The sequence below is a fragment of the Hydra vulgaris genome, chromosome 12 (genome assembly GCF_038396675.1).
Source record: "Hydra vulgaris chromosome 12, alternate assembly HydraT2T_AEP".
Lineage (NCBI taxonomy): Eukaryota > Metazoa > Cnidaria > Hydrozoa > Anthoathecata > Hydridae > Hydra > Hydra vulgaris.
The window spans coordinates 62,089,240-62,111,448 of NC_088931.1; the positions used below are offsets into that span (position 1 = coordinate 62,089,240).

The 22,209-nt window shown below is 27.9% G+C and overlaps 1 protein-coding gene across 1 annotated transcript; it reads right to left on the reverse strand.

Annotated features, from left to right (window-relative positions):
• Positions 1–710: 710 nt before the first annotated feature.
• LOC100209433 (E3 ubiquitin-protein ligase MARCHF8) lies at positions 711–21,873 on the reverse strand. Its single transcript, XM_065814012.1, has 3 exons — positions 21,718–21,873; positions 1,499–1,744; positions 711–1,131 (listed from the first exon to the last, which is right to left on the reverse strand). The coding sequence occupies exons 1-3, from the start codon at positions 21,784–21,786 to the stop codon at positions 748–750; spliced, it is 699 nt and encodes a 232-aa protein (XP_065670084.1). The 5' UTR covers positions 21,787–21,873; the 3' UTR covers positions 711–747.
• Between the last annotated feature and the right edge of the window lie 336 nt (positions 21,874–22,209).

A 22,209-nucleotide genomic window follows, 5' to 3' on the forward strand; every position in this document is an offset into this window, starting at 1 on the left:
ATGTGTTTTTTTTTTATGTTCACGATAGCCAAACCTCTTTTATATATAAAAGAAAGATAGGCAATTATTTCAGACATTATTTTAGCACTTAACTTCAGTTAGTATTTGCTCCGCATATTTTTAAGTAACAAAACTTTAAAGACAGGTCGGGCCGTCAACCACCGGGGGTTTACCCTTAACTGAAAAGAAAAAAGTGGGTTTAGGACCCAAAGCAGTTGACTTACTCCCCTTATTAGAACATCAGGCCTTGATGTGCTTTAAAAAAAAAGTAGGTAACTCTCAGGTATGATATAGCTTAAAAAGTAGGTAACTTGCAGGTATGGTGTATACGAGCAGCCGTTGCGCAGTGGTACCGCACTTGCCTCAGAAACAAAGGATCCGTGGTTCAAACCCCACCCCTAGGAAAGTTTTGCGACATCGATTAGGAAGGAAGCGTGAACTTCCAATTAAATGCTCATCCGCAGTGCTCTGTGATAAGACCCTAAGGACTTCGTGGGGCACCTAAATAAAGTTAAAAATAAAAAATAATAAATATATAAAGAACACATTTTATATATTCCAAGTTCCCATTTTCTGGCTAAAATCATTTTAAAAGTATATTTTTATATTAAACTAAACTTAAACCACATTTTGACAATTAAGTTTTTTTTTTAAATACATAGCCGTCTAAAAGTTATTGAATTTTAGAATAAAAAATAATCGATAAAAAATTTAAAAATAAATCTTTTATTTCACTAAAATCAAATCCTAATTTTGATTTATTTGACATGCTTTATTTAGTTCAACCTCTTTGTCTTGTATTTCAACAAAATGAGTCTTAAATCTTTCTTTTTCAATTTCTGAAACATTTGTTATAAATATTGCACGGTTATATGTTTTTAATCTTATAAATAGCTTCACATAAAATTTGCTATGGACGTACATAAAAACAACAACACTTATAAAACCAATTACTGAAACAACAAGTTTGATCCAAAATGGCCATTCAAAATTGCCTCTTTTAAATTCTTCAGCAGTGTGATTAATAAGAACACATAAAGACCAAACCATACATGTAACTGCTATTACATGAAAAGAAACGGTACACAATATTTTTCGACGTTCGTTAGGCGATAGCTCAAAACTTTTCCACTGTAAGTAAAGAATCTTCATTTAAAAAATGTTATTTAATTATCGTAAAAATATTATACTGTAATATATTATAATATAAATTAACATATATAAATAACTATTATTCTATATATTTATGTATATTTTTATTCGCCATTTATAAACATTTTACAATGTTCTTGTTTTACAATTTTCATCAATAAAATTTAAATAAAAATTAATAATGATGATAAAATTTAGACTTCCCAGTATATATATATATATATATATATATATATATATATATATATATATATATATATATATATATATATATATATATATATATATATGTATATATATATATATATATATATATATATATATATATATATATATATATATTTACCTTTCTTATTGGAAGAGTTGTACATTCAATATTGAAGCCATACTGACATAACTCGCAACTTTTTGTACCAGTCATTTTAATCCATTTTTGTATGCAACTTTGATGAACATAAAGTAATGAACCCGAACAAAGACACGGAGAAACAAACGCATCATTTTTTGTTTGTTCGTTATGGCATATTTTACAAATATCATTAACACGTGAAGTCAGAGAGCGGCAAGACGAGTTAGATACGCGGCGATGTTTCTAATAATAATAACAGAAGCTAGATTTAAATATATATATTAAAAAAAAAAAATTTTATATTAATTCACCTTCCACAATTAAGTAGCCTCCTTGTCTATAGTGGCCGTCTCGGCCACTATAGACGAGGAGGCTACTTAATTGTGGTTATAACCCTCTCTTAACTCTAAAACTCCGAAACACGAACCTTAAGAGAATTAAGTTGAGGGCAGTACTTATATTGGTAATTTTATTATGTTAAATATCTTTTGGTTTTGTATTCGCTTTTGGTAATTTTATTATGTTAAATATCTCGGTTAATTACATTAGTTAATAAACATTTCGCGAGACAACATCTCATTAAAATATTTTATCAAATATTTCAATGTTATATAATCTTAATCTTGAGTCTTTTTTTTCCTTTTAATCTTGTGTCTTATAATCTTAATGATCTTGGTAATTTTGTTGCATGTTTTGTATTAGCTAAGGATGAATCATAAATGACAGCGGCCTTATAACTACTTTTTTTATTTATTTTTTTTAGATATTTTCATTTTCGTACAAATCGTCATCAGATACAAAATAAAAAATTAGAAAAACCCTAACAAAAATTACATAAAACGTCAAAAATAATAATAAAAAAAGGCGACCGATGTTTAACATTTCATATAAACTTCAACTTAAAATTTGTAAACTGGGGTAAACTGTGTATAATAAAATACTTTTGAGGTTTTTAAAATATCCGTGTCAAAGAAAAACTCTGATTATTTATAAATTTTATACTTTATAATGAAAGTTAATAAAACAATCAATTTGCAAAACGAGTTAACTTGCTTTTTCACTTTACGCTAAGGTTAGGGTATCAAATGGGTAATCTGAATATTTAAACTAAAAATTAACAAAATCTATAGTTAGTTATATTATCTCTGTAAACTTTTTTATTTTTATGTTTTTAATGACCTGTCATTTTCTTAACTTCTTTTTCATTTTTACTTATTTTCTACATTAATTAATCTTTTGAATACATCTTTTGAAGTTACGCATTTACATCTAAAAAAAATCGTTATTTTTAGTTTGTTTTTTTAAGTTTATTTTGTATGGATCAGATGTATTTTACCTAAAAATACAAACTTCTAATTGGTTGAGTGGTATAAGGTTTTTGCTAAAAGATGCAAAAATTTTTTCTCTTTTTTTGTGATGTAATAATTTAAAAAATATTACATAACTAAGAAAAATAAATTTACAAATTTTTTTAATTTATATTTTCTCTTTTTTGGAATCTCATATGAAGAAAGAAATATTGTTTATAGACATAATTTATTGATTAAAAATCACTAAACAAAATATTATTTTTAAGGTTTATGGTTGTTACTAAGAATTTTTAAATTGCGCCTAAGTTATTTCTACAACCCTTTGATTTTATTCCTGATTAAGTAAGGAAAAACATTATAATTCCGATCAAGGAAACTTTGGACTATTATGTTATATCACTGCAACATTTTTGTCTATTTAATTATATCACTGCAATATCCTGCTTGCAGCAACTTATAAGATAAGTTTGTATTGTTATTTGTATTTTAAATCTCATCGCATTAAACACAAAAAACTGGGTAATCTATAGCAGTATAGTTTACTCAACGCAATCAATATAGTGTGAACACAAAATTAAATCACCAAAAAAAAATGACGCAAAAGAGCTTTAAATCAATGGTGCATATGCATTTTTTGAGGGATAACTTTCAAAATCTGTCAAAAAAAATAAGTAGAAAATAAGACATTTTACTAGAAAAATGCCAAGTGTAGCCATAATTCAATACTTTTTTAAATGAATGCAAATGTTCAAATTAAAGCGCTGTTCACAAAAAAGGCAACTCTCCCATATATAGGTGGCTTTCCGTAAAACGTCACACCTTGCGTCACAACATGCGCGCGCATACTTTTACGCAGAAAACATTACATACATGCAACAAGAATACATTCATAAGTTCATTATATAAATACACTTTATAAGTGTTTCGACCATTTCTTTTATATCCTTAAATAAAATTTTGTCTTCTTTTTGAAAAATGATTGAAATAATAAGTTACTTCCAAAATTTTGTTTTCTTTTTGAAAAATGATCGAAATAAACAGTTACATAAAAAATGTAACTAATTACGTAAATAATTAGTTACATTTTATATATATTGTAAAAATAAAAGTTTTTATTATTTTTATTAACTTTGATTGCTATTAAAAATTTTTATGAATATATTTCATGTTCTACTGTAAGTTTTATATTCAGATTGATCTCATAAAACAACAACAAAATTTCTAATAAGCTTTGTGCAGAGACACCCTGGATGCTAAGCTGCAACTGCTTGAAAATATTCAATAATGATGTTGCTATTTATTATGATTTACTATGACAATTATGATACTAAGTTGGTTAGAGACACCTAATATTGCCAATTGTACCAAGAAAACTATAGCATTGTAAAAAAATTAGGTAATTTTAAAAACTTTACACTTGTGTAGGAACAAAATAAGTTCAGTACAGTACAAAAAGCACTAAACGATTACAAAAATTTTTTTAAACCAATCAATAGACAAGTTAAAGCTGATACCCTATTTTAAAATGTATTTAGATTTTAAATCTGTAAATAATAATATAACATTTGCCACAATAAGATTGCAAAAAATGTATTTTTAAAGTCTCATAATAACATCATTATTTAAAAGTCAATGAGAGTACTTTTGAAGCAAGTTTATGTTTTTAGGTAAAAGTATAGGGCTATGTGAGATTTTTTGTTGCTTTGTATGTTAAAGTTTTGATAAATTTTTTACAGGGAAGTCAGAGAGTTTTTATAAGATTCAGGAAAAAATCATGGAAAATGAACATGAAAATTTGCTGGCCACCCAGATTAGATACATTTACATTAATCAGGAAACATTAAAAAGCTGTCTAGATTTTGCGTCCAGATAATTGTAATTTTTTGTAAAAGCTATGATTTTATTTTGCCCCAATAGCATTTTTAATACCGAGTCCTTGGTCTAGTGAATTATTAATAGTAAATTATAACTCAAGCTGGTATAGAAGGTTTTATTCAGCAAATTAATAAATATATAACCTAAAGATACAACCATATTATTATATACAATATTTATCGAATAACAGCAGTAAATGAAAGGAATCAGCACTCTGTCAGAAAGAATATAGCCACCAAGTTTAGATTTCAAATAATAGTTTATTCTGATATAGTAATCTGTCTGATACACAATCACCCACTCAGGAGATAAAAAAGTAGTTGCCCCAGCTAGTTTTTATTAATTTTTTTTTATTTTGATATTTAGGTACCCAAAGAAGTCCTAACGGCCTTGTCACAGAGCACCGTGGAAGTGCATTTAACTTAGAAGTTCACGCCTCCTTTCCTACCGTGACGTGAATATACCGATCCCCCAGAACTATAGGGAAAAAAGTCCGAAATTTACAAAAATGAATTTATGTTGGCAATACATTAAAAACACTCATAACTTTCAGTTCCACAAAGAACCAACTCTCCTTTGCCTATAACTGTTATAGGCAAAGGAGAGTTATTTTGCTCATCTGATGTTAAATTTTAGGATGAAATATGTTTAATTTGTTCAAGCCAAGGTTAATTTTTAAGTTTATTGTTTCAATTAAGTTTAGTACTTTATTAATTGAAAGTAAAATGTTTAAAACTCTGCTTCATAAATACTGTGGTGAAAATATTTAGAAATAGTAAACTTATTATATTAAGGTGGTTTGGTGTCATTATTTATTTTCTCTTTACATTTATTAAGCTCTATATCGTAGATGATAATATTGATAACGATCCTCGTTTATATACTTTAGCATACTTTTCTCTTCTCTTTTTTGAATCGAACTAGAAATTGAAGCAACTTCAATGTTATGAAATGTTATGGATTGCTTTAATCCAGTCTCGACGTCTTCATCTTTTAAAAGCTGATCTTCCAAAAGAAACTTTATAAATTTTAAATCAACATTAGTTTTCACATCATTGTTAGTAATTAATGTTTTTTGTAACTTTTTTAATATAATTGAGTAACAATAACTAGCTGATATAATTTAACTTTTATTAAAAAATCAATAAGTGAATAAATTTCCTAACAAAACATACAAACAACTTAATGTTTTTTGCTGGAAAATTTCTGATTATTTGTTTTTTTTGCCAATAAGTATGCGCGCGCATGCTTTTTGAAAACGAGAATGTAAACATTTGCAAATCATCTCTCACTCTCATTCTCTCTCTCTCTTTCTCTCTCTCTCTCTCTCTCTCTCTCTCTCTCTCTCTCTCTCTCTCTCTCTCCCTCTCTTTCTCTCTCTCTTTATATATATATATATATATATATATATATATATATATATATATATATATATATATATATATATGTATATATATATATATATATTATATTATATCTACTGTATATATATATATATATTATATATATATATATATATATATATATATATATATATATATATATATATATACATATATATATATATATATATATATATATATATATATATATATATATATATATACATATATATATGTATATATATATATATATATATATATATATATATATATATATATATAATATATACATATATATATGTATATATATATATATATATATATATATATATATATATATATATATATTATATATATATATATATATATATATATATATATATATATACTGTATATAGCATAAGTCATGAAACCGTCTTGTACAATAATTTATGTAACACTGTGCTCCGTCAGCCAGGACAGTCACGTCAGTCAGTGACGTCACGGTGACGTAATTGTTCGGGAAGCTTCTGTTGAGTACTAAAATTTTCTGTAGAGTTCTAAAATTTTCTTCAACTGTTTTGCAGTCTGCTATAAACTGGTATATAAGCGAGGTGTTCAAAGCGGGTAGTTGAGTTTTAATTATCTTAATTTGGTGTCAACATTATTATTGCCTTATTTTAATTATATCTCACTCTCTATAGTTTAAGTATAAAGAGATCTTTGTATTATTTGGTCAGTTACATTTAACCCTTTCGCAAATTATAATTGAGCATGTAATATTTTATTAGGGTCTGCCTTTTTCATTTTCTATAATCGTTATTTGCTTCTTTTGAAATAAAATAAGTTAACAATAACAGTTCAATTGAAAACTTAATAACAGTTTCTTTAATTTGTTACGTAATTAATATTGACGTTTAGGCCTTTCCTATTTTAGTTACTGAGTAGAAGACAACATGTCATTCAAGAAGAGCTCTTCTAACACGGAGAAGAACAGGGAAACCTGGACAAAGAACTTAGTCCAATTTCAAGCCCCATCAAGAAGAGGCAACTTGGCAATTTATGAAGCACCCTTGAGCGAACGGAGTCGCATACCCCTGAAAAACCACGTCATTAGACGCTTCAAATTTCTTGAATCCACTGCCAAAGAATGGAGAGAGAGGATCGGTTTAATTGCTGTAGAGCTTAAAGACCTATGGAGCAAAACATTGAACTTCCCGCATGTATCTGATCAAGCCATTTGTGCAAAACTTGCAAAACTTCTAAAAGACTACGAGCGCTGCAGAAAAAAACAAAACTTTGATTCATTGAATGAACTGTTTGACATGTCCAAGATGAAAGGCAAATAGTTGTGCAAAGAGGATAAGAACCTCTACAAACTGAAAATTGAGAGCTAAGGTCACGTTGGTTATTTGACTAGCAAAACTGCTAGTGCCAATACCATCCACCCATTTAAGTGAAAGTGGGCAATAAAAGCGACTATGTCCACCCTTACCAGCTTAGCGCTACCTGATTGTTCTGAAAGTGGCACAAACTCATACGAGAACAGTAAAGACAGTCCTTGGGAGGATGATAATGCAGCATCAATGAGCAGAAGAAAGCATAACCCAGCAGGCATTGCAAAACGTCTTGTTACATGCTCAAAGCTGTCGTACCACCAAGCAGCAGTGGTGTTCCGCCAGCTTTCTGGTGAGGGCATTGAAATCCCAATCCCATGTCAATCAGAAATCCACAAGGCTATCTACACGAGGGCTGCTTCATCTGGAGAAGTAGAGCATACACTTTGACGGCAAACACATTGAGGGCTTTAAATATCAGGCCGTGGTCCTCAAGAATAAATCTAAAGAAATTAAGTTGACTGCGCTAAAATTGAAAAATGGGAAAGCTTAAACAATCGCAGAAGGACTCCAGGATGTGTTAGAGGAGTTCAATCTGTGGGGATCAGTTGTGATGATTGTTGCCAACACAACAAATGTGAGTACCGGCAAGAAGACAAGCGTTGTTGTTCGGCTGCAGCAAATGTTCAAAGAGAAAGGACACCCCAAACCCAAGTTCATTAGTTGTCAGCACCATTTACTAGACCGCGTTCTTCGCGTTGTCATGAACAATAAGCTCGCGTTGTCATGAACGAGCCGTGGGTCGACTAAATCACCAAACATCAAGTATTTCTTTGAGCAGGATTTGATGAGCAATTACGATAAATTGAAAGCAGCCTTCATCAATGGTAAAACTGAGATTAAGGAAACAGGCGGCTGGAGAGATGACATGAAGTTTCTCTACCACCTCACTCGTGTCTTCCGTCACTTAACTGAGAGGAATGAGACCCCCTTCGTGAATTTCAAACAGATCCCAAGCATCATCAATGCACGGTGGAACTCTCGTTCTATTCTAGCCCTTCTTGCGTTTATTCTGATGCCAGAAATCCGGATCAGGTTGCCTAAAATCTGTTCATTCATTTCTTACTCATGGGCTGACCATTGGTTCAGCAAATGAATAAGAAATGAAATGAATGAATAAGAAATGAACTTTGAAATGAAATTTCAAAGTTTTTCGGTGTGAGATTTTTTAAATAATAATACATAAAGATCATGTGTTGTAATGTATTTATAAATATATTATAAAATAAAGTGTACATTAGTATAAAATAATTATTAAAATAGTGGTAAATTTGTCAATAAATGGAAATAAAACCGTCTAATAACATATTTTTTTAAATATTAGATTTTGTTGTAAGATTTTTTCACTGGCAATTTTTTAAGTCTCTTAACAGTCCAATTGTATCTTCATAAACATAAAAACCTTATAAATTATCCAAGGAGTATGCAATAATGCTATTATTTACTCCATGTTAAAGTTATTTTATATTTTTAATTTCGTAATTATTATTGTAAACTTGCCGTTTTTAAATCAATCTAAAAGTATTTAGTTGGACAAGCTTCAGGAACATAAGCTTGGTTCTCAAAACTTTTTACATACTCGATTTTTCAATGCCAATAGATGCTGTGATTTTATTTATGATAAGGTGGTCAGGCTAAAATACACTATTCAATTTTTATGACTGTCGGATAGGAATTAAACATCGTTCATTTTTTTTGAGTAAAGATGTTGATTTAATGACACTTTAATGATCGCTTTAAAAAGTTTGACTTTAACTATGAATTTAAATTTTATTCTTTCTGCACAAGCTTTAATACCAAAAAATCGATTGTTTCCTCATTTGAAAATAGAAATTTCATAAATCCACCCTCCTTTAAATACTTTTTCTGAAAATGTGCAACTCGCAGGATTTTAACTATTACAGTTTTGTATACCCTACTGGTTTCTTAAAAAAAACCTATAAAAATTTTGGGGTGTTCAAAAATCAAATCTATATGCTCAATTTCTGACCTGTGTAATACACAGGTTAGAAATTGATCTGCATATTACACAGGTCAGAAATTGACCAATGTATAATATACATAATGTACATTATATATTATACAATTGTTGACATCATAAAATTATATACTATTGTTGCGATACATGCTGTTACATTTTTTGAAATGTAACAGAATGTGTCAATCAAATATTCAATCAAAATTTATATAAAGTAGATATTGAAAATGAAGTGGATCTTGAGATCGACCGGGTTTTCAATTTTTTTATTTTTTTTTTTTTATTATATTTTACAATTTTTGCATTAGTAACGACAGGACTTCTTGAAGATCATGAGGATCTTTTCATAAAACCCTTTACAATATATGGTTAATTTTTAATAAAAATACAATGTCTTTATTAAAATAATAATACACCTTTATGCAAAAACATTTAAAAACCAAAATAAAATGTTAAAAAAAATATATATACAAAATAGAACAATAACAACAAAAAAACAAATAAAAAAAATCAAGATATTTTCAATTTAAAATATAATTTTTTTAAGCTTTTGTTTGAATGAGGCAAAAGTCAGTTGGGTAGAAAAATCAAAATTTGGTAAGACTATTTTGTTCCAGAGATAAGGACCTCGATAAGAAACAAAAAACTGGTCTTTGCTTTTATGGCAAAAGAGGCAATAAGATTGTTATTAATTCGAAGATTATATTTGTTTTTAGGTTTCCTACAATAAAGATTTTGTAATACTTTTGGCAACAAATTTTCTCTACATTTAAACATGAAACATAAAATATTAAAGACATTTTGTTGATATACATTTAAAATATTCATTTCTTTAAAAAGTTGTTTTGTATGAAAAAACCGATTTTTAAAATTTATTACGCGAGCTGCGCGTTTCTGATGAAGGTAAAGAGATTTTAACTTTGTTCTATGAGTGCTTCCCCATATAATATTCGCGTAGCTTATATGACAATGTATAAATGAATAATACAATTTTGTTAACTGGTGTTTACATAATATATTTATTGCTTTATAGAGAATTCCGATGCATTTAGCAATTTTATTGGAGGTATTATCAATATTCTCCAAGATTTTCATCAATATATACTCCAAGAAACTTAGTAACTTTTTCTCTTTTTATTACTATATTATCAATTAAAAGGTCTGGCATGATATGAGGCAGTTTCTGTTTTTTTGAAGGTGGATAAAATAGTGTCCATTTAGTTTTTTCTATATTTAGAGACAATCTATTTTGTTTAAACCAAACAGATACTTTTTTTAATTCATTTGTCATATTAGTAAAAAGCATATTAATACCTTTATGAGACAAAAACAAATTAGTGTCATCTACAAAATTTATTGTTGATAAGTTTGATGATTTATGAAGATCATTTATGTATATTAAAAAATCAAGTGGATCAAGTATGGATCCTTGTGGAACACCACATGTTATATTCATTAATAGAGGAGATATAAAATCTTTATTGTAAATAGACTATTTACGGTTAGTAAGATAACTTTCAAACCATAATAGGGTTTTATCTTTAATACCATATGATATTAGTTTTTTTAACAGAATTTGATGATTGACAGTATCAAATGCCTTAGACAAATCAATAAACACTCCTAGTGTAAAACAAGAGTCTTTATAAGAGTCAGTTATAATGCGCGTAAGTTGAAGAATGGCATGCTCGGTTGAATTATTTTTTTTGAAACCAAATTGGTTTTCGTATAGAATTTTATTTTCAACAAGATAAGAGTAGATTCGGTTGTACATTATTCTTTCTAAAAGTTTTGAAAAATCTGGAAGAATTGAAATAGGGCGATAATTTGTTATATTTGTACGATCCCCTGTCTTAAAGATTGGGGTTACTTTTGCTATTTTTAGTTTATCTGGAAAAGACCCTTGTGCAATGGATGCTCCGAAGATTTTATAAAGAATATCTTTTATAACATCGTAAGAATCAATCACAATTTTTGTGTTAATATCATCATACCCAGTAGTTTTATTTCGTTTTAATGACTTAAAAGCAACCTGAAATTCATTAAAAGATAACTCAGTAAAATTTAGATTAGAGCCGATTGATGTTTTGAACTCATCAACAAATGTATCTTTAATGAATGAAATACTATCGCTTAATTTTGTCCTAATAGTGGTGAAAAGCTTATTAAATTCAAATGCAATATCATTTGAGTCATTTATTAATTTGTTATCAATTTGCATAAAATTTGGGAGTAAATTTTATACTACTTGATTTATTTGGTTTAAGTTTTCCAGAGAACTTTTTATTTGGTTAAACTTTTAAACCTCTCCATCTCTGACGCTAATAGCGAAGTCTTTACTATTGAGATAACGGGTAATAAATCAAAGAATATTATAATTTCCACTTGCTATAGACATCCGGAAGGTGATATAATTAAATTTTCAAATTTTTTAAATGAAATCTTTCTCAAAATAAATGACAAGGGGAAAAAAAATTTCTTTATAGGGGATTTAAATATTAAAAGTCTAAACTACAAAGAAAATGCGGTTACTCTTTTTTGATAATTTGTTTCAATTGTGTATCCTTCCAATCATCAACAAACCTACTCGGGTAACCCCAACCTCGGTCTCTGCTATAGACAATATATGAACAAATACATTTCTAGAAACTTCTTTAAAAGCAGGAATTATCAAAACCGATTTATTAGATCATTTTCCTATTTATTTTTCATTATCTCAAGATTTAAGAACCTATAACAATCTTAAAACCAAAATTCATAAAAAAAATATCAATCAGTTCTCTATTGAAAAATTGACTCGCTATCGGTAGTAAATTGGGATGGAGTGTATCAAGAATGTAACCTTGGACACATAAACTCTGCATACAATTTATTTATAGATATTTTTCTAAGTCACTATAATAAACATTTCTCTGTTGAAGAAAAAGAAATAAAACCAAAATATTTAAACTCTACATGGGTAACTAACGGGATTAGAAAATCATCAAATACAAAGCAAAACTCTATATTAAGTATTTAAAAAACAGAAACGACACTAACTTAACTACATACAAGGAATACAAAAATCTATTTAAAAAAATTAGAAAGAATTCAAAAAATATATATTATTCAAAACAAGTATAAAAAAGCAAAATTGATATTAAAAAAACCTGGAACATATTGAAAGAAATAATAGGTAAAAACCATACTAAATCAAATAATTTATCCGATAAAATTATCGTTAACGAAACTGAATATATCGACAAAATTTCTATCGCTGAAAACTCCAATAGCCTTTTTGCAAACATAGGCCCTAACATGGCTTCAAAAATTCAATGCCCTGAAATCTCCTTCGAAACCTATATCACAAATCAACATTTCCGTTTAAATATTTTCTCTGGACTAAACCATGAAGAACTAGAAATTGAAATAAACTCGACAAATAAGGCCCCTGGGATAGACGACATTTGTAGCTATATAGTTGTAAATGTGCTTCCGGTGATTAAACGACCAATCTATGAAATATTTAAATCTTCAATTATTACAGGATCTATACCGAATAAATTAAAAATAGCTTAGGTAATACCAATATTAAAAAGCGGAGATTCATTTACACAAAATAACAACAGACCTATCTCAGTTCAACCTGTATTTTCAAAACTTTTGGAGAGAGTAATATACAATAAACTGTATAAATATCTAACAAATGACAAAATCCTAAATGAAAAACAGTTTGACTTTCAAATGCAACATTCAACCGAACACGCAATTCTTGGTCTTATAAATAATATAAATGACTCCTTTGAAAACAAAAAATACGTTCTTGGAGTCTTTTTTGATCTAAGGCGTTTGACACAGTAGATCACGCTATCTTAATTAGGAAAATGGAAAAATATGGGATAAAAGGTGTTGCACTAAACTGGTTCAAAAATTTTTTACTAGACAGAAAACAATGCGTTATTGCTTATTAAAAAAAGTTTTCAAAATTACTCAAAATAAAATGCGGTGTCCCCCAAGGTTCCATACTTGAACCTTTTTTGTTTTTAATATACATAAACGATCTTCCTAAAGCCTCGAGTAAATTGGATGTCATAATGTTCGCAGACAACACCAATTTATTTCATGTATTCTCATCAATTACAGAACTTTATGAAACTACAAATACTGAACTTGAAAAAATAAACAGTTGGTTAAAATCTAACAAATTATCGCTAAACACAGAAAAAACCAAATACATTTATTTTCATTCTAACCTTAAAAAAATACCACCAGATTTATCTTCGCTAGATATAGATACTAAAGAAATAGAGAATACCCAAGAAACTAAATTTCTAGGGATACTTATTGATGAAAATATCTCATGAAAATCACATGTAAATATATTAAATACCAAAATATCAAAAAACATTGGTATCCTCTACAAAGCTAGTTCTATACTGTCTTCTGATAATTTAAAGTTCCTATACTTCTCTTTCTTACAAAGCTACTACATATACGCTAATGTTGCATAAGTGAGTACTCAAAGATCCAAACTAATCAAAGAATTTCTTCCAAAATAGCAAAAATAGATATCATACCAGAAGAACGGGAAACTTTAACGTACCTTCTAAAAAAACTAATCTCTCGCGCTTTTAAATTTCGTACCGTGGTCCTTGTCTATATAACAAATTAATATCCAAAAATACTCAACTGGAAAAATCGAATAACTTAAATATTCTGAAAACGTTATTAAAAGATCTCATTTTAAACACTAACAACTTTATGAATTTTTATTAAACAAAACATTTAAAACTATGTATAAAACGTTGTTCCGAAACCAATGTAAACTCTAATAACTATAAAAACTCTAAATAACTCAAAAACAACAACAATAACAAAAATATAAAAACAAGTAATAGGCTTATTTATCAACACTTGAACGACTATAAATTACCTATTTAGCAAATCGTGTACCTACTTATATTTATGTGTATTAAAATAAAATTAAAAAAATTAAAAACTTCTTTTTGTCTACATTCTTTGTTTTTTGCATTTTGGATTTTTAATTTCATTCTGCCGTAAACTGATAACATTTTTTTTTAATATATGCTTATTTTAAATTGAAGCATCCAAAAATATTAGTAACGCATAGCGGTTTCTTGATGACAAGACCGATGGTATTGCCATCATCGGTCTGCAAGAGTTCCGCGTTCTTTGAAGTAATTTCTAATACTTTACAGTTTTATTTTATATATTTTTTGTACAACGTTACTTTGTGATTTTTTTTTTTTTTTTAAATTTTACTTACTCTGTAAAGATTCTATTATATATTACGAATTTGTAAAGAATAAAGAACAAAAAAAATAAAATAAATAAAAAAAAATTTCAAGACGCTCACCCTCAACAGTTAGCAAGAATTTAAAGAATACCCAGTGGGCACAAGATGTAAAAAAGACGTCTTTTGAACGTCTTTTGAATGTTTTGGACGTCTTTTGAACGTTTAAAAGACGTCTTATTTAGGTCCTGTGCCCACTGGGTAGCAATTTAACTTTAGGAAAAACATGCACACAGAGTTGCACACAGAGTGGTTGCAACAGATACAACACAAAGCAGTTATATCATTCTCCATTGTTTTTTTTTTTTTTTTTTTCGTTTTATATAGCACATAGTAGTCAGAAACGGAATGAGAGGTAAAGTATACTTTAAAATAATAATAGAATAAATTTTTTAAAGTTAATTAAGTTGTTTTTCCCACTTTTGATTAAACATCTTTTTACATTGTAAAATATATCCTAGTAGTATGACATGCTTGTAACATTAGCAGGCCTGTAACTACACCTTTTCAAGATGCAATTGAGAACTTGAAAGTTGTAATTAAGAAAAGTAAGATGTAATTGAGAAGGCGAACGTTGTTATTAAGAAAAGTAAGATGTAATTGAGAAGGTGAAAGTTGTAATTAAGAAACGTTACATGTAATTGAGAAGATGAATGTTGTAATTAAGTAAAGTAAGATGTAATGTAAGATGAAAGTAAGATGTAATGTAATTGAGAAGAAAAAAGTTGTAATTAAAGAATGTATAAAGAATACAAAGTTCTTTGTATTTTTAATTTTATAGTCCTAATATACTTTGTAATTTACGGCTGAAAACAATAGTATGTTATCAATAAAATATAAAAAGTCATTAAAAAGGCACTTGAGGTTTAGGCGGTAACTGGAAAAATCATATTGGGTGTCAATTAAAACTTTCTTTTGTTTTTGTTCGTGAAAAATTTTATTGAGATTTCAGATGAATAATAAATAAAACACAAATCATTTATTTACATAAAAATTTGAAATTTAAACAACGTCATTAAAAATCATTTCAATATACAGTTAAGGACCAACTTGGACGTCTTCCATATTTAAAATCGTTACGTAATGCGTGGTCGTATGTTGTACAGCGCGTGAACAATCACCTCCCATTATTGTATTATTGCTGCTGTAACAATTCTTTCCAAATACTGCATTCGTTGTTCCATAATCCCAGCATCGAATACAGGGGGAGTGCAAATAACATTTTTATTGTTTATTTTTATTTTGGAACAAATAGTTTCCACTGAGTTTAACATTGGGCTGTAGGGTCCTAATCGTAACAACTGAGCCGTTGAATTTTCAAACAACCTTTCTAGACATGGAGCATTGTCTGTTACAACAACCAAATCCTCTAAATAATTCCCGAATTTAACCCACTGGTTAAACAAAGCCAACATCCACTCGTTACAAGAATCTACTTTAAATGATCCTATGCGAGTTTCCATCATGACGATATTTGTTATTGATATAGCTGCAATCAACTGTACTCCTTTCTATTCATTGTAGTAGGCTCCTTGTGCACTTTTTTAAGTTAAAACAGTCTGCCTTCGAGGTATTTGGCAATTGTAGTTGTGCTGACGCTAATATTAAATAGTCCTAATATCCTTGTTCTAATGGTCACCTATGTCCGCTGACTGTCACTTTCAATCCATGTTAGTGTTTCTTCGATTTGATCACTGATTAATTTTTTTGGTTTATAATCACCTCTTCCAATGAAATTTAAATTTCCGCTAAGGACCCTATTGTATGCTGTCTTATATTTGACACCTTTGGTTTGCGCCAGAGTCACCCAATCGTCATTTCGCTCTGCACAATCAATAACTCTTCTTCTATCATTCGGTGAAGTAAAAGCATAATGTTTTCTTTCAATTTGTTTACTTGTATGCATTTCGTGTCTACAAATTGGACAAGGTGGTTCTGGTTGTTCCAGAAGCGGATGCCTAACAAATTTGGTAAAATAAATGCTTGCACGGATTCAATTTAATAACAGATTTTCTGTTCATAGTGTATTGAAAAATATTAATAAATAATCCATTACTGTATTGCTGGTGCAAACAAATGCTAAATTTGATATTATTAACTTATTAAAATGCATGTCCAAGAAGATCTTTCATAATGACCTTTAAGCTTACATAGTGAATTTGCAATTACAAATAATGTATTCTCATTTACATATTACGATTTCTTATTTAACAATTTTGTTTTTCTAAATACATATTGCGATTTCTTATTTACATGTTGGGTTTCTCAATTACATTTTAAAATTTCCTAATTACATGTTGTTTTCTTAATTACATGTTGCGAATTCTAAATTATATGTTGTATTTCTCAATTACATCTTACTTGTCTTAATTTTTTTTTTTTTTTTAATTTTATTTTCGTCATTTTACACATTATACAATGTTATCTATAAATTTAAACAAATATATATAATTACAAGCTAACTGGGGCAAGTAGAAGTCAAAATGACTTCTACTCAAGCCCCTTTGTGAAATACAAAAAAATACAATTAAATTTTACATCTTCCAATATTATATAAAAGAGTGAAATTTATTAATTTCACTCTTTTATATAATATTGTTTAAAAAAAAACAAAATTTGGTTAGAAATTTTAGAAGCTTAAAAAAGAACTTAAAGTTAAAAAAAGAACTTAAAGTTAAAAAAAGAAGAAATTTAAGATAAAGTTCAAATAACAATAACAAATAAAAAATTACAAATCTGTACATATTCGTATACATAATAAAGACAATAAACAAAAAAAAAATAAAAAAAATTTAATTCGCTTCATATGCATATACATATTCAATACAATATTAAAATTAAATAAAGTACATAAAAAATTAAAAATACAAAATTATTTCAATTTTTTTTAAAAAAATGAGACAATGTACGTAATGTTTAAATTTAGTAAGTGTTTTTTTATAGTTCTTTTAAATGTAGCAATAGATTTTATTTTTTTCATATTTTCGTCAAGAACCGAATTCCACAAGGATGGTCCCCGGCATATATTCGAGAAGTCAGATTTTTTGAGTGATGTTAGTGGGATGTAGTAATTACTCATTGAACGTCTTGTTTCATATTTATGATTAATTCGAGTGAACCTTTTAAAAAAATATTTTGGAATTATTTCATTTTGAAGTTTAAACATAAATAACAAGTTATGGTATATATTTAGTTTGTATACACTTAGAGCATTTATTTCCTTGAGTAACGGCTCGGCACTTTCGTATCTACTTGCGCCCAAAACTAATCTACTTGCTTGCTTTTGTTTTGTATAAATAATTTTTAGGAAAGATAAATGATTGTTTGCCCAGGCAATATTACAATAGATAATATGACTATGTATAAATGAAAAGTATAAATTTTTTAAACATAAATTATTTAAAAGATGTTTTGTCTTGTACATAATCCCCAGGGTCTTTGAAACTTTGTTCTCGACTAGCTTTATTTGGCTTTTCCAATTTAAATTCTCATCGAAAATTATTCCTAGTATTTTCATTGAAAAAACTCTTTTTATTTTAATATTGTTAATTGTTAGTTCAGGTAATTTAAGTGGAAGGTTCTCGGATATAGATGACTTAGCAAACAAAATATATTTCGTTTTTTCAATATTTAAAGAAAGTTTATTTGCTTCAAACCACTTTAATTACAACTTTCAAGTTCTCAATTACATCATGAAAAGGTGTAGACGGAGGGGGTGAATATGATGGCTACCCTCATTTTGAAAAAATGAGCCGGTTTTAAAACTTCACTAAAGGTATGGTTTTGCCTATTTTTTTCATAAAAAGTAGTGTTTCCTCAAGCTTTTTTAAAACTTAACGTCGCAAAAACGACAATTTTATTCCATATCAACATTAATGCATTAAAGCTTTTAAGTTGCATTTTTCTGACGTTAACCAATAGAACTGGTTTTAAAAAAATGATTATAGCGCAGCTATAAAAGAAAATCATTGCAGTGTTCGACGTTTTACTTTTATCTTATTGCATAAAAATTAAGAACTTTTTCAAGCGTTTTGTTTTTACTGTATTTTTCTAGCATTCGTATTATACTTGTAAGTACTTTTTTATTCCTACAAATTTTGTAGTTTAATATGAATCAAATAAGGAAAGGTGAGGCTGAGAAAGATATTACAGGGTTATTCATTTTTATATGCGTGTTTATTCATTCATATATGCGCATTTATTCATTCTTATATGCGCAATTATTTTTTTTTTTATTTAGGTGCCCCAAGAAGCTTAAAGAAAAATTAGGTTATCACAAAAATAGAGTTTATCACAAACATTGCTTGGACGAATATTATACTATTTAATCAACACTTGAAAATGTTTCTTTTAGAGTTGACAGTCAACTAAGTAAAGAACTTGCTGAACGATTCAAATGCAATACACGAATTTTGAATTGTATATTGAAAGCTATTATTTATTGTGGAAAATAATGTATACCTCTTTTTTATTTTTTTTTTATTTTAGGTGCCCCAAGAAGTCCTAACGGTCTTGTCACAGAGCACCACGGAGGTGCATTTAACCAGGAAGTTCACGCCTTCTTCCTTACCGTGACGCGAAATATGTCCAGAGCTCGTTTCGAACCTCAATCTCCTGCTTATAAAGCAAGCGTTCTAACCACTGCGCCACGGCCGCACAAAATATCTCTACGTGGTTTGCTTGAAAATGTAGATAAACTTGAAAATGTCGGTAACTTTCTTTCACTGATTGATTTAACGGGAGATTCTAAAAGTGAATTGCAACAGCATTTGCCAAGTCCAAAAATGAAAAATGCTTTTTACATTTCGGCAGAGGGTTCTTTATGAGATTATCTCGGTTTTAGGAAAAGGAATGGTACAAGCTTCTATAATAAAAGAAATAAAAGAAGCCATATAATTTTCTGTCCGTGCAGATGCAATTTATTCTTATCACTCAGATCAACTATCCCTTGTACTAAGATTACACTACAGCGAACTGTTTAGTTTCTTCGTGAGCTTATAGTTTAGTTGCAGGAAATATCTGGTGTCATTATATATGCCTGGTGCGTCAAAACTGTCATCTCAGAAATAGAAATGATGAGAATGGACGTTAACATGTTTGCCGATCGAATATATAAGCACGCAACAATTCTTGCCGAAATATCAAAAGTAAAGCCAGTAACGCCTTTGAAGAATATTTCAATCTCTCATCATTCAATTTATAGATAATCCGTTTGTTGAATTGAAAGATAAATTTAAATCATCAAATACAATTGAGTTATTGTTAAGTTTTGCACCTTCTACCACCTTCTTGAAAACTTTAATGCTATCTGAAATGGTTCAAAAAGCTACGTTATATTATAAAAGTGATCTCCCTAATTCTAATTTCCTTGATAAATAATTATGTGGCAAAAAACGTGGCTTAAGTAATCGACCCTCAAGTGACCAGATAATCAACCCTCAAGTGAAACAAGTGCTCTTAAAAAATGTAAGCCATGTAAGTTTCTAAAAACTTACATTCTTCTTTTCCTTGGATGTGTTCTTCCAGACACTACCCCCGGGCACGTACGTGCCCCCGGACGCCTCTCCTCTCCTCCGTGTCGTCGGCTCTGTATATTAATAATTGCGGCAAATTTTGTGTTAATTGTAATGTTTTTAAAGAAAATGATCTTTTGTTTAAAAAAACAGTGGGCTGCAGTTAAAAATTGGTCATCCTCCTAAAAAAAAAGTCTAGTTACTGGCCTGACATTAGCATATATGTTCTCCTATATTTCGAAATTTGCAGCATCTTTTTTATCTCCCTCATTATTCTTTCAACCGCATTATCTAAAAGTTCGAATCTAAGGTTATTATACGAGTTCTTATATTTATATATATTTAAATTTAAATAACTTATAATTTGTGTTAATCGTGTATTTAACTGATATTGATTATAAAACATAGTTAAAATTAATGGGGCAAGATGATAAGATCATCGTCTTCTGCTTGCTCCAGTCAATTTGTTACGTTAACAATTTTGTAAAAAATTTTATATTGACGAAAAAAAAAAGAAAAAAAGGTTACTTCTTATTTGTCTTTATTTGTGACTAGCCTCTTTACATTTTAACAGAAAAGTTTCTCCTAAAGAAAGGTTAATTCTTTTCATCTCGTTAAAACAAAATTTTTTTAGCGCTCAAAAAACAACTGTGTCAGCAACATTTATCTTTGAAGTAATTATAGAATGGAGATTTTGATTAGTTGATATTATGTTGCTAGGGTAACCAACTGTTTATCAACATTTTGAGCAAAATGAAACTTATGTTTTTAACGGTAGATTTTTCAGTTTCTTTGATACTGAACTTAAAGAAAGATTAAATTTATAATGATTTTGAATATCCACAAAATAGAACAAGACCAATTTTTATCTTCCCATTTCACTCTTCTCACTTTCACTCCCAACTTTTTATATTGAAGACAACTATTTAACAAGAAAGTCTCTAGTGTGTGTGTGTGTGTGTGTGTGTGTGTGTGTGTGTGTGTGTGTGTGTGTGTGTGTGTGTGTATATATATATATATATATATATATATATATATATATATATATATATATATATATATATATATATATGTATATATGTATATATATATATATATATATATATATATATATATATATATATATATATACACACACACACACACTAGAGAATTTTTTTGTAAAATAGTTGTCTTCAATATAAAAAGTTGGGAGTGAAAGTGAGATATATATATCTCACTTTCACTCCCATAAAAAAATAAGAAGTTTATATATATATATATATATATATATATATATATATATATATATATATATATATATATATATATATATATAAACTTCTTATATCGTCATTATGCTTTATTTTAAAATTACAACCAAAAGTTTGAGTAAGTTTTAGGTGCAAGTCATTATATGATTAAAATAATTATTTTTGATTATTTAAGTTGAGCATTTGAACTTTTTTTATATATCTATTTTATAAAAATAAATTTTTAAAAACTCTACCTCGAATTTTTTCTTTTTTTCCTTAAAAATGTTGCACATTTGCGTAAACCATAAAACATCATCAGTCATATGATATCTAAAATTAAGATTATAAAAAAAAAAAAACCAACATTTTTAATTTATTTGTCGTACTATATTAAAAACGCCAATTTGTGTAAAATATTAAAAAAAAAATTAATCAAATCAAAAAATTAAGTAAAATAATCTTCCAATCAAAACAATAGATTTATAAACAATAAAGTAATAAAAAGTCTTTTATCTCAGATAATATCTGTAATCTCAGTTACTAACTAAATAAAAGATACGAAAGTTTTTTTTATTATTATTATTATATAAACTTTGCTTAATAAAAAACAAGTTTTTAATCTTAATATATATACATATATATACATATATATATATATATATATATATATATATATATATATATATATATATATATATATATATATATATATATATATATATATATATATATAAATATATATATAT